This window comes from Theropithecus gelada, chromosome 15 (assembly GCF_003255815.1).
Source record: "Theropithecus gelada isolate Dixy chromosome 15, Tgel_1.0, whole genome shotgun sequence".
NCBI lineage: Eukaryota > Metazoa > Chordata > Mammalia > Primates > Cercopithecidae > Theropithecus > Theropithecus gelada.
In genome coordinates, this window is record NC_037683.1 from 83,749,309 (window position 1) to 83,764,089 (window position 14,781).

At 36.9% G+C, this 14,781-nt stretch overlaps 1 protein-coding gene across 1 annotated transcript in view; it reads left to right on the plus strand.

Moving 5' to 3' along the window:
* The window catches only part of SMC5 (structural maintenance of chromosomes 5), a 103,736-nt gene that overhangs the window by 25,505 nt on the left and 63,450 nt on the right, over positions 1-14,781 (plus strand). The window contains exons 7-8 of the mRNA XM_025360323.1: positions 4,630-4,791; positions 8,410-8,481. Coding sequence (XP_025216108.1) covers positions 4,630-4,791; positions 8,410-8,481 — 234 coding nt within the window. The remainder of the gene's footprint in view (positions 1-4,629; positions 4,792-8,409; positions 8,482-14,781) is intronic.

A 14,781-nucleotide genomic window follows, 5' to 3' on the forward strand; every position in this document is an offset into this window, starting at 1 on the left:
TCTGCTAGCTTTTAAATGTGTATTCTCTTGCTTCTCTAGTTCTTGTAATTGTGACGTTAGGGTGTCAATTTTAGATCTTTCCCGCTTTCTCTTGTGGGCATTTAGTGCTATAAATTCCCCTCTACACACTGCTTTAAATGTGTCCCAGAGATTCTGGTATGTTGTATCTTTGTTCTCATTGGTTTCAAAGAACATCTTTATTTCTGCCTTCATTTCGTCATGTACCCAGGAGTCATTCAGGAGCAGGTTGTTTAGTTTCCGTGTAGTTGTGCGGTTTTGAGTGAGTTTCTTAATCCTGAGTTCTAGTTTGATTGCACTGTGGTCTAAGAGACAATTTGTTACAATTTCTGTTCTTTTACATCAGCTGAGGAGTGCTTTACTTCCAACTATGTGGTCAATTTTGGAATAAGTGCGATGTGTTGCTGAGAAGAATGTATATTCTGTTGATTTTGGGGTGGAGAGTTCTGTAGATGTCTATTAGGTGCGCTTGGTGCAGAGCTGAGTTCAATTCCTGGATATCTTTGTTAATTTTCTGTCTCGTTGATCTAATGTTGACAGTGGGGTGTTAAAATCTCCTGTTATTCTTGTGGCAGAGTCTCAGTCTCTTTGTAAGTCTCTAAGGACTTGCTTTATGAATCTGGGTGCTCCTGTATTGGGTGCATATATATTTAGGATAGTTAGCTCTTCTTGTTGAATTGATCCCTTTACCATTATGTAATGACTTGTCTCTTGATTTTTGTTGATTTAAAGTCTGTTTTATCAGAGACTAGGATTGCAACCCCTGCCTTTTTTTGTTTTTCATTTGCTTGGTAGATCTTCCTCTATCCCTTTATTTTGAGCCTATGTGTGTCTCTGCATGTGAGATGGGTCTCCTGAATACAGCAAACTGATGGGTCTTGACTCTTTATCCAATTTGCCAGTCTGTGTCTTTTAATTGGACCATTTAGCCCATTTACATTTAAGGTTAATATTGTTAAGTTTGAATTTGATCCTGTAATTATGACGTTAGCTGATTATTTTGCTCGTTAGTTGGAGCAGTTTCTTCCTAGCATCGATGGTCTTTACATTTTGGCATGTTTTTGCAGTGACTGGTACTGGTTGTTCCTTTCCATGTTTAGTGCTTCCTTCAGGAGCTCTTGTGAGCAGGCCTGGTGATGACAAAATCTCTCAGCATTTGCTTGTCTGTAAAGGATTTTATTTCTCCTTCACTTGTGAAGCTTAGTTTGGCTGGATATGAAATTCTGGAGTGAAATTATTTTCTTTAAGAATGTTGAAATTGGCCCCCACTCTCTTCTGGCTTGTCGAGTTTCTGCAGAGAGATTCACTGTAAGTCTGATGGGCTTCCCTTTGTGGGTAACCTGACCTTTCTCTCTGGCTGACCTTAACATTTTTTCCTTCATTTCAACTTCATTTCAAATCTGACAATTATGTGTTTTGAAGTTGCTCTTCTCCAGGAGTATCTTTGTGGCATTCTCTGTATTTCCTGAATTTGAATGTTGACCTTCCTTGCTAGGTTGGGTAAGTCCTCCTGGATAATATCCTGCAGAGTATTTTCCAACTTGTTTCCATTCTGTCCGTCACTTTCAGGTACACCAATCAGACGTAGATTTGGTCTTTTCACATAGTCCCATATTTCTTGGAGACTTTGTTTCTTTTTACTCTTTTTGCTCTAAACTTCTCTTCTCGCTTTATTTCATTAATTTGATCTTCAGTCCCTGATACCCTTTCTTCCACTTGATTGAATCGGTTACTGAAGCTTGTGCATTTGTCATGTAGTTCTCGTGCCATGGTTTTCAGCTCTATCAGGTCTTTTAAGGACTTCTCTACATTGGTTATTCTAGTTAGCCATTCGTCTAATCTTTTTTCAAGGTTTTTAGCTTCTTTGCGATGGGTTCGAACTTCTTCCTTTAACTCAGATAACTTTGATCTTCTGAAGCCTTCTTCTCTCAACTCGTCAAAGTCATTCTCCATCCAGCTCTGTTCCATTTCTGGTGAGGAGCTGCGTTCCTTTGAAGGGGGAGAGATGCTCTGATTTTTAGAATTTTCAGGTTTCTGCTCTGTTTTTCCCCCATCTTTGTGGTTTTATCTACCTTTGGTTTTTGATGATGGTGACGTACAGATGGGGTTTTGGTGTGGATGTCCTTTCTGTTTGTTAGTTTTCCGTCTAACAGTCAGGACCCTCAGCTGCAGGTCTGTTGGAGTTTACTCGAGGTCCACTCCAGACCATGTTTGCCTGGGTATCAGCAGCAGAGGCAGCAGAAGAGTGAATATTGCTGAACAGCAAATGTTACTGCTGATCGTTCCTCTGGAAGCTTCGTCTTACAGGGGTACCCGGCCTTGTGAGGTGTCTGCCCCTACTGGGGGGTGCCTTCTGGTTAGGCTACTCAGGGGTCAGGGACCCACTTGAGGAGGCAGTCTGTCCATTTTCAGATCTCAAACTCCATGCTGGAAGAACCACTACTCTTCTAAGCTGTGAGACAGGGAGATTTATATCTGCAGAGGTTTCTGCTACCTTTTGTTTGGCTATGCCCTGTCCCCAGAGGTGGAGTCTACAGAGGCATGCAGGCCTCCTTGATCTGTGGTGGGCTCCACCCAGTTTGAACTTCCTGGCTGCTTTGTTTACCTACCCAAGCCTCAGCAATGGCGGGCGCCCCTCCCCCAGCCTCGCTGGTGCTTTGCAGTTAGATCTCAGACTACTGTGCTAGCCATGAGGGAGGCCCCGTGGGTGTGGGACCTTTTGAGCCATGCGCGGGATATAATCTCCTGGTGTGCCTTTTGCTAAGACCCTTGGAAAAGCACAGTATTAGGGTGGGAGTGACCTGATTTTCCAGGTGCTATGTGTCACATTTTCCGTTGGCTAGGAAAGGGAATTCCCTTACCCCTTGTGCTTCCTGGGTGAGGCGATGCCTCGCCCTGCTTCAGCTCTCGCTCAGTGACCTGCACCCACTGTCTGGCACCCACTGTCTGACACGCCCCAGTGAGATGAACCTGGTACCTCAGTTGGAAATGTCGAAATCACCTATCTTCTGTGTCACTCACGCTGAGAGCTGTAGCCTGGAGTGGTTCCTATTCGGCCATCTTGAAACTGCTCAGCCATGTCTTTTTTTTGAGACAGAGTCTTGCTCTTTCTCCCATGCTGGGGTACAGTGGTGCGATCTCGGCTCGCTGCACCCTCTACCTCCTGGGTTCAAGCAGTTATCCTGCCTCAGCCTCCCAGTAGTTGGGATTATAGGTATGTGCCACCACACCTGGCTAAGTTTTTTTTTTTGTATTTTTGGTAGAGACAGGGTCTCACCATGTTGGCCAGGCTGGTCTTGAGCTCCTTACCTCAGGTGATCTGCCTCACTCCACCTCCCAAAGTACTGGGATTGCAGGCATGAGCTACCACGCCAGGCTTTCTTTTACTAGTTTATTACATTAGCTGTGTGCTCATTTTTATTGTTTAATAAATAATAATTAACACAGTGCTCTTAATTCCTCCAGATTTTAGTCCTCAAGGGCTAGTTCTTTGATTGTTTTTTTATAGATGTTAATGATCAGAAAATTAAATCTTTGGGTGTCCTCAGTCAGGTAACTGAGAATTTACTTGGGGTTTGCCACTAATATCAGCCTCAGTTACAGATGTGGCTGATGTGTCTTAACTGTAATCTTCTACTCATATGTTTTATAATTTTTCTGAAGCTAATCTGTTATTTCTAATCACTGTGTAATGTGTATTTTATTAAGACTACAGTTCGGGTTAAAGATTCAATTCCCTCATTGCATTACTTTATAATTGGTAGAACAAAATAGGTAAGAAAGTTTTGTGGTGTTTGTTCCAAGGTTAGAATGGAAATAATTGTTACTTGCTTGAAAAAATATATGGCTATATTTGTGGCATTCTTATTCTGTCTTCCCCCTTCTCCCTACCCTATTCCATCATCTCATGATTCTTAAATTTTACTTTCTTTGGTTTTTCTAAATTTCATTTATCCTGTGTCCATTATTACTGCTTCTCTCACTTTGTCTTTTGATTTTCCTTATTTTTTCTAAGATTGATTTGCGTTTTTCATTTTTCTTCTTTTTTTATTTACTCGTATGTTTATTTTTTCTTTCCTTACCATCATCCCATTCACTCTTATATAATGTTGTCTTAGTGTGCCAGTTATTTTTTTTTTAACAAATACTCCTATGACATGACAGGCATCACTTTCACCTACATGCTGCTTTTTGTTTTTCTTTTGACCCATTTTCATTTTGTTCTTTCTTTTTTTTTTTCATTTTTATCTTTTATACTTGAGTTTCTTTTACTTCTTTATACATCCCTGTATCTCTTCTTTATTGACAGATTAGAGGTAAGTTGCATTTTCATAGCCATTAGGATATGTTTCAGAGAACAGGGTGGACATCTGAGAATCTGAACTAGTGATAGACATAAACGCTTAGTGATTATCAACACTGTTATTAAATCATTACATTGGTATTTACTATTTCTGAAGTTGTCCCAGAGGACAAATTTTACATTAATAAACCTGTTTTGATATCAAAACAGTCTTTTCTTAGATTTGGTTTCTGCCTGTATCTTGATTTTGAGTATATGTGTTAGTTTAAGCTAGGGCATTAACTTCTGTTTGTTGAATTATTTGCAAGGAATATGAAAATGTTCGTCAGGAATATGAAGAAGTAAAACTAGTTCGTGACCGAGTGAAGGAAGAGGTCAGAAAACTTAAAGAAGGGCAGATTCCTATAACACGTCGAATTGAAGAAATGGAAAAGGAGCGTCACAATTTGGAGGCTCGAATCAAAGAAAAGGTACTTTTTGGGTTCCGTTTTGGGTTATCTGAATTTTAGTTTAGCAAATATAAAAATATTTTGCAGGTGTTTGAAAATATTTTCAAGGGTTTCTTGTATCTCTCATTTCTTAAGTTTTTTAACCAGGAATTCTGCCACCATAGGACTTTCAAGGACATATTCATTACTATTGAAGTGTTGCTGCTTTATAGGACTTCCAACATATAAAGAGAGAAAAGTGAAATAAGATTTTTTTTTTTTTTTTAGTTACAAAAGGATTCATAGTGGTATTCCTGGAAACACTGAGCTTTTTTTGTGAATATGTTATATATCTGCTTTGTAATTATACACCCTTTTGAAGGAAGGCAATATAGAAAATCTGATGTTTTTGGAATAGGTATAGAATAATACCCTGTATTTTAAAAGAATAGATATTTTTTATGACTATGGCTTCTAGAAACCTTTGGTGGATTTTGAAGTTAGAGATTATTTGAGAATTGTTTACATTCCTGCTTCTGAAATAAAGCAATATAGGCAGATCCAAAATTGTGCGTGAGATTTTGGAGATTCATGGATGCACTGAAGTCAAGATATTGACCCCTGCTTAAGAAGTTCTGATGTGGCTGGGCACAGTGGCTTATGCTAATCCCAGCATTTTGGGAGGCTGAGGTGGGCAGATCATTTGAGCTCAGGAGTTCAAGACCAGCTTGACCAACATGGTGAAATCCTGTCTCTATGAAAAATACAAAAAAGTTAGTCCAGGCATGGTGGTGCAAGCCTATAAGTCCCTGCTACTCGTGAGGCTGAAACAGGAGGATCACTTGTGCCTATGAGGCAGAGGTTGCAGTGAGCTGAGATCTTGTCACTGCTCTCCAGTGTGGGTGATAGAGCGAGGCCCTATCTCAAAAAATATATATGATAAAAATTTAAAAATAAAAAAAAGAATTTCTGATATCAATTGTCAGTTGGCTCAAGTATGTAGAATTATTTGTAATTAGACCAGTGGAATTTATGCTATATATAGGTTAATTCTATGAAACCAGAAAACCATTCACAATCTTTGTGGACTGTATACCTCGATGTTGGTCACTGTGCTTGAACATGGGTGTCAGTGATCATAAAGGGTGAATCTTAGTCTGGCAGTGCTATTGGGAAAAAATTGTGTGAAACATGATTTCTGCTATTGAAAGATCATTTAGGAGAGAGTGTGTTACAAACTTAGCAGTATTTTTTTTTTAGGCATCTTCTCTATTTTTGAAGATTGTGTTTTCTTCTCACGTGAATATGCTACTCCAGGTTTTTTGTTACTGAATTTAAGATTGCCATTTATACAGGTTTGACTAATATAAGTTTTATCTTTTGTTTGTAAAAAAGAAGTTATGTGGAACTCTTTGATTTCGAGATGTGATTGTACTTTCTCTTTTTAGGCTACTGAAAGTCAGAAAAATGACTTCTTGAGCTAGATTGTACCAGATACTATGTTGAGCAGTGCTTACTGAGTGAGAAAGGCCATATCTAGGAATATAAAGTAAACTTTGTAACAGAGGAAATGAATCAACAGTTTTGACTTTGCTGCTATCATGTCAGAAAAGCTCCACTATATCTTAATTCTAATACAGGTTAAAGTGAGTTAAAATTATTGCACTCAAGTCCAGAAAATTAAACAGTTACTAAGATCAGATAAAGGTTTTAGGACTGATTTGATCAGGTCTGATTCTGAAAGAGAGTTGCTATTGGTCATTTTAAATGTTAGGGGGAAAAGGAGTTGTAGATATTATCTAGACAAGTCCCCTCATTTTATTGTTAAAGATACTGAATACCAGTGATAACACGACTTCCTCAAGGATATGAAACTAATAGTTGGCAGTCATTGTTATGTTAATGATGGTTGATTGTAGTTAAGTTGTGAATTTGTAATTGCTTTTTTTTTTGGTTCTTGAATTTTCTGTTACTGCAAAACTCCTTTTGTAGTGGAAAATATGTACATAATAAATTTCAAATCTCTTAATTAAGGAAACATATTTAACCCTTTCTTTGGTCTATTTATAACAGAAGCCCAGCTATTGTTATATTAGGCTCATTGTCAAACATCCATGAGCCTAATTTATTTATGTGAAAATCTGCATGGCCTAAGATGTTTCAGAATTATTTTCCTAAAGAAGTGATCCTGGATTCTGAAGTGGTACCTTATGTCAGTCTCTAGTAAAAGTAGTTATTAGCACCCATAGCCTTGCAACAGGAACACAATGGTTAATTTTGTTTAATACGCATGCTATTCTTCTTCTTGCTCGCTCTGTTCCAGCAGAAAATTTTTTCCAACACTTGTAATTTTTTTTTTTTTTTTGTAATTCCAGGCAGGTGATAAAGTGTTATGGACAGGGCATAGCCTTTTGGGTCACACAGACCTGTATTTTAAATCCTCACTCAGCTGTCTGACCTTCAGCAAATCGTTTAGTCTCTCTGAGTTTTATTCTCCTCAGTCAGGTGAGGACAGTAATAGTAATCTTTATCTTACATGATGAGCATGTATGATTTAAGCATACATACATCAGTGTTACTAGCATCAGAAAATTAGTGTTCCTCTATGGGAAGAAACTATTGTCTCTTGGCATAAGAGATCCACCAGAGATGGGATTTCCTAGGAGAACTCACAGCCAAGATTTATTACAGCAAAAGGATGCAAAACAGTCAGTAAAGGGAAAATGCCCTGAGAACAAAGTCTGGAAGAAACCAGGCACAAGCTTCCAGGGGTCCTCCCCCAGAGAATTCACACAGCATGTGCTTAATTCTTCCATCATCAAATTGTGGCAACACTTTTAAAGTCCTGTCTACAGGGGAAGTGCATTACAGACTCGGCACCCAAGGTTTTTATGTGCGTTGGGCAACTAGGCATTCTAGCAGCACGTACTCAACTTCCAGAATGCAAGAAGGAAAGCAGATGTTCTACATCGACCACATTGTTTGTAGAAACGTGCACAGTGAGCCACTCTTATCAGTTAGGAAATGGTAGAAACACTCCCAAAATCCAAGTTGCCAGACAACAACAAAGGACCGACCTTGCAAACAAGCCTTTCCAAGAGTAGTAGTCTTAGCCTATAATGTTAATTCTTTTCTGTATAGCCCTATTCTCTACTGTGTTTGAATTACATATTATATGTGTTAATGATGTATAATGTGTCTATAATATGTCATGTATGTGTTTTATGTGTTAATGAAAAATATCAAGGAGGTAACATGTGGTATGATAGAACTCTATATTTGAAATCAGACCTGATTTTTTATAATTAGTTTCCATTTTTTAGCTATGTATACAGGTTACTTGGCCTCTTTTGATACCTACCAGTCAGTAATATTTGTCCTGATTATCCTGTAGGGTTGTTTTTAGGATCAGATGAAATAAGACAGGAAGGTAAATGTAAAGAGAAAAACATGCATGCGTATTACTGCAACTGTTTATTAATATCATTAGGAATAACCTTTTATAAACTTGCAAATAACTGTTGGTATTTTGTTGATAATTATGCATTTTGCTTGAAATAAATTGTTCTGGGTTAACTCTATTTGAATGGACAGGGCCATATAATTTGCTTGCATGAGTTTTTAACTAACTGTCCCTCCTCCTCTGGTTTAATTTTACAGGCAACAGATATTAAGGAGGCATCTCAAAAATGCAAACAGAAGCAAGATGTTATAGAAAGGAAAGATAAACATGTAAGGTTTCATACTACTAAAATTTTTATTACATTAAAATTTGTTCTAACTTTTGTTTTCAAATACGGATGATGGGACAGATTCTTGTTGGGGAATGGCCAAGATCCTCTGCATTCTCTATTTCTTAATCTGAGGGAAAGTAAGATTTGGAAGTATAGTAGTTGCTCAGAGGACAATTGTGAATAATTTCTCAAAGCTGCTAGTAGCTGTGCCTTACAATCTTTGTAGCTGAGTGGCTGTACTTTTTTAATAGGATAATGGTGGATTTGGTTACTTTAATAGCAAAAATTAAGCTCTAAGGGGATTTATTATTTTTTTTTTAAACACAGAAATAGACCTTTTATTTTGAAAAATCAGTGATGACATTTATGTAGAAAATGCATATGTACCTTTATGCATGATTGAAATTAATGAGACAAAGTATACTTAAACTGTGGAACTTTTCGTCTTTTTTTTAGTTTAGTTTTGTTTTGTTTTGTTTTTGTTTTTGTTTTTTGAGACAGGGTCTCTGTTACCCAGGTTGGAGTACAGTGGTGTGATCTTGGCTCACTGCAGCCTCTGTCTTCCAGGCTCAAATAATCCCCCCACCTCAGCCTCCTGAGTAGCTGGGACCACAGGTGCATGCCACCACACCCAGGTACTTTTTTGAATTTTTGTAGAGATGAGTTTTTGCCGTGTTGCCCAGGCTGGCCTTGAACTCCTGAGCTCAAGCTATCCACCTGCCTCAGCTTCCCAAAGTGCTGGGATTACAGGCACGAGCCACTGCCCCTGGCTGGAACTTTTTATTATATTTTTATTGTTGAGTTTTATTCTGTTTTGATATAATCTTGGTTTATAGCTTCAATTTCTAGAAATGAAGACACGTAAAACTTTAACCTACTGCAGGTAAATTATTGCTAAGGAAATATCTTGTTTTAATTTGTAGTATCCTGTTGTTTTTGATATATGCAGCTTCTCAATCTGAGAATATAAATGAAAAGTTTTTAAAGTTTTTTTTCCTTTATAATATTGTTTTCTCTTGGTAGATTTTTGTTTCTTTTCTTATTTGGTTTCTTGCTTTCTTCCTGGAGTCTTTCCTTGTTTATCTGGGAGCCTTTGGTTCTCTTTATAGTTAAGGGTAAGGCATTGAAAGGCTGATTACAAATTTTTTATGCGTGGGTGGGCCTGATGACAAAATTATGTTAGGATATTAGGTAAGAAAGTGGGCACTTTTGCTAACAGGTGCCCAAATATATATGTGTTTGTATTCTTCAGGACCATTCTGAGACTAAATTTTGAAATTACCTGCCTTGGGGATAGACATGTAACTTCAGGCATTTCTGGTAGTTGAAGCATTATGTTAATCTCCTAGTTTTCAGCCTCACCGCTTTTTCTATCCCTTTAAGTCCCAGGTGGCTCACTTAATTTCTCCAAAGAATTAATCGCAGATGTTCACAGAAACAGCTTGGTTGTCAGTGTTATATGCTTAGGGTTGTGTATGTTGGGGTAAGGGTATTGGGATAAGAAGGAGGATATAGATAATTGCATTCTATGTGATGTTGTTTGTACTTGGCATTTCCTAGTCCTAAGAATCTCTGGGGTTTTTATTTGTTTTTATTTTTTAGAAGGAATAATCAGTTCTTCACATCCCTTTCTTTTTCACTCACCCTTTACACTATGGTTCCTATAATATAATATACTACTAAATTAGTTATTTGTTTTTCATCTTCTAAGTATTTATTAAACTTTCCATTTACTGATCTCTCTTCCCTTTCTTTTGTCCTGATGGGATGGATCCCTTTTTACTCCATTTTTACTCCATTCCTATTATTTTATTAGAGTTAGGCAGAAAAATACATAAAACTCATCCTGTATCCCCAGACACAAATACAAGGTTGGTAGATTGCCTCATGTTGAACTTCCCTTGCATTCCTGTCATAAATTTTAATTGATGTTTTAATATATTGCTGTATTCAACTATGAAATTTTGTATTTAGGATTTTTTGAACTTTGTGAGATTGGCCTATAATTTTATTTTTTGTTCGATTCTTAATTGGTTTTGTTTTCAGGCTTGTGCAGACCTGGCATATAATTTACTACTCCTTGGATCAGTTTCAGTCGTTTATATTCCTTCTCTTCCTGTCACTGATATTTGTGTATCCATTTTTTTCCCTTATCATATTTGCCAGGACTTGTCACTTTGATAAGTCTTTTCAACCAATTTTTTTTTTAAATCAACTTTATTTTTTGTTGACTAATAATTTCCTCTTTCTTAATTCATTTTTTCTGCTTTGAGTATTTTTTAACGTTCTTGAATTGTAAAAAGCATGTTTCTTTTATTTTTCATCTTTCCTAATTTTTAATAAAGGCATTGTAGGATATAAATTTTTTTCTGGGCGTCATTTGGCTACATCTCACATGTATTGATGAGAAGGCTCTTCGTTTCAGTTTAAGATATTATAGTTTTTATTTGAATATTTTCATTCATTTGAGGTTACCTAGCAGTTCTTATTGTTTTAATTTCCATGGATATGGAATTTTTTAGGCTTTTAAAAAAATGTCGAGTTCTTATACTGCTTTATGGTCAGTAAATGTGGCCTTACAACTTTTTTAAAGAATTTTTTAAGACTTTTTTTGGCTTTTATTGTATATTTGATTTTTGTACCTATTCTTCGAAAACAATGTGCATTCTGTCTTCAGGTGTGGAGATATGTGTACACCCACATACATACATACATTAGAATAGGCTTACTATAATTATGTATACTCATATGTTCTACTTTTTTGTTAACCTCCTTGATTTAGTTTTTGTTGTTGTTGCTGTTGTTATTGTTATGAGATGGAGTCTTGCTCTGTCTCCAAGGCTGGAGTGCAGTGGCACAGTCTCGGCTCACTGCAGCTTCCGCCTGCCAGGTTCAAGCGATTCTCCTGCCTGAACCTCCCAAGTAGCTGAGACTACAGGCATACACCACCACGCCTGGCTAATTTTTGTATTTTTAATAGAGACAGAGTTTCATCATATTGGCCAGGCTGGTCTCAAACACCTGACCTCAAGTGATCCACCTGCCTTGGCCTCCCAAAGTGCTAGAATGACAAGTGTGAGCCACCGCACCTCGCCTGATTTAGTTATTTTTAAGGCGTCAGTATCTCCTTCTATGAGTATAGATTTGTCTGTTTTTTCTGTAATTATATCAGTTTTTGCTTCCTAGATTTTAAAGCTTTCTTATTTTGTTTTTATTTCTATACCATGTTTTGCTTTATGTGCTGTAAATAATACTGGGTTTGTGTTGAAATTTTTTTCAATTTGATGGGAAATTAAGGAGTTTAAACAGATGAAGAAGTTTAAACAGTTCACATTTACTGTTTTGTTTTCTACTACTTATACTTTTTACTTGATTCCTCTTCTCTTTATATTTTCTGTTTTTGTTAACCAAGGTTTTCTCATTCTATTTTTTATTCTATAGGTGGAAAGTTCCATTTAGTCCTATTCTAGTGATTATCTTAAAATTTTAAGTGACACATTTCTAACAAAAGAGTTCATCAGTATCTTTATTCTCCCACCTAATTAAGAAAAAAAAATTAGCAAGCTTATATTTTCTCTTTCTGCACTCCCATGTCAGTATCATCAGAAATTTGACTTGTGGTTATTTAAAATGTTATTTTTTTTTATTGCCGGTATTTACATGTTGGGTATCTCTAATATGAAATCTAAAAATGCTCCAAAACCCAAAACTGTTTTGAGTGTGTTGACATGATACTGAAAGGAAATGTGCTTTAAAGCATTTTGGATTTCTGGATTAGGGAAGCTGAACCTGTAAGTATAATGCAGATATTCAAAGGTCTTAAAAGATTTGAAATCCAAACCACGTCTGGTCCCAAGCATTTTGGATAAAGGATAATCAACCTGTGTTTAGATTTAATAATATGTTTTGTTGGTTTATTTGATCGTGTTGCTTTTGTATTATACTCCCTCTGGCTTGCTAGGAAAGGAGAAATAAAGAGTTCTCTTTTGACTAAAGTTCCATCCTTTTACTTTATGCCTATATGTGTCTTTGCATCTAAAATGTGCCTCCTATAAACAGTAGATAGTTGGACCATGATTTTTTAGTCCTCATTAGCATAAAATCAGATATTGCAGAAAGGGTCTTGTTATGAATAATAAAAGACACTCCTGTCACTCAGAAAATTCCAAGGGTTTTAAGAACTCTGTGCCAGGAACCTAGGAACAAAGACTAAATATATATATTTACACCACAACAGTTCTTTTATATTGGATAGGAAGGAAAAAAAAAAGTTATAAACAGCAAACTACATTTATGTTGTATTTTACATTTATCTATTTAATTACTTTTACTGGTTCTCTTGATTTCTTTGTGTAGATTCAGAGTACTGTCTAGGGTCCTTTCATTTCAGCCTTAAAGATGCCTTTTAGTATTTCTTGTAGGGGAGGTCTGCTAGTGACAAATTGTTTTTTTGTTTATCTAGGGATGTCTTAAGTTTTTGTTTGTTTTTGAAGGATAATTTTGCTGGATATAGAATTCTTGGATTTTTTTTTTTTTCCAGCACTTTGAATATGTCGTCCCACTGCCTTCTGGCCTCCATGGTTTCTGATAAGTCAGTTGTTAATCTTATTGAGGATCCTGGTACATGATGAGTCACTTTTTTCTTGCTTTTAAAGTTTTCTCTTTGTTTGTTTTTCAATGGCTAATCTTATTTCTAGATGGGAGTCTCCTTGAGTTTATCCTGTTTGGAATTCATTGAGCTTCTTAAATGTGCAGATTAATGTTTTTCATCAAAGTTAAGAAGTCACTTTTCAGTATTTCTTCATATATTCTTTCTGTCTCTTTTCTTTTTTGAGACTTACATATTTTGATATGCTTGATGGTATCCCACAAATCTCAGAGACTGTTAATTTTTTTTTTTCTGAGATGGACTTTAATTCTTGTTGCCCAGGCTGGAGTGCAATGGCACGACCTTGGCTCACTGCAGCCTCCGCCTCCCAGATTCAAGCGATTATCCTACCTCAGCCTCGTGAGTAGCTGGGATTATAGGCTCCCACCATCACACCCAGCTAATTTTTTGTATTTTTAGTAGAGACAGGGTTTCACCATGTTGACCAGGCTGGTCTCAAACCTCCTAACCTCAGGTGATCCACCCACCTCGGCCTCCAAAAGTGCTGGGATTGCAGGCTTGAGCCACCACACCCGGCCCTCTGTTTGTTTTTCTTGATTCTTTTTTCTTCCTGTCCCTCAAGCTGGATAATCTCAATCAACCTGTCTTCAAATTCACTTATTCTTTCTTCTGCCTGTTTGGATTTGCTGTTAAGACCCTCTGTTAATCTTTCATTTCAGTTTCTGCATTTTTCAAATCTACATTTTTCTAGTTGACTCTTTTTTATAATTTCTGTGCTTTTATTGATACTCCATATTCAGTGAGATATTGTTCTCTTCCTTTAGTTTTTTTTGATATGGTTTCTTTTAGTTCATTGAACATATTTAAAATAGCTGTTTTAATCCTTTTCCTATTTAGAAAAAAAGTACATGCAGCTCACTGCCAGCATTCATTTAATTTTACATAAACACACTCTGAGACCTAAGGAAATCTGACTAATTTTCAATGTGAAAGTAAGCACTGCCGGCAAGTATTCTCAGGGCAAGCGAAAAAAGGGTTAAAGCCCCTTTGTCTTATAAGTCCATTTCTGTACTTCCCCAGGGACTTTTTCTATTGGCTGCTTTTTTCCTGAGTATGGGCCATACTTTTCTCCTTTATTTGAATGTGTTACAAGTTTTTGTTGAAACTGAACAGTTTAAGTCACATACTCTAGCAACTCTGGAAATCAGTCCCATTCCCCTACCCAGGGCTTGATGTTGTTGCTGTTTCTTTGAATATGTTGTTGGTGTTTGTTTGTTTAGTGACTTTGCTAGTTCTTTAAAGTTCTTATTCTTGGTCATTTGTGGCTACTGAAGTCACTACTAGGTTAGTTTAGTGGTTAGCTAATGACTGAATCTGTATTCCCTTAAATGCCTGGAACCCATATGTTTCCCAGTCTTTGTTGAGGATCTCTGTGTGTATGTTGGGTCATGCGTTCAACATTCAGCCAGGCACTATTTGCACTTTACTGAGATTCAATCATTTTTCTTGAATAAATGCTCCTAAGATTGTTGAAAACTTTGGTTAACTCTGTCTCAACCTTCGCTTCCTATTTGCACACAACCTCAGAGTGAAACAGAGATGAGAACTTAGGGTCTTCTCAGGCGTTTCTGGATCATGTATATAGCCCTGGGCATGCACACAGTCCTGCTAATGGACATGACCTTCTAG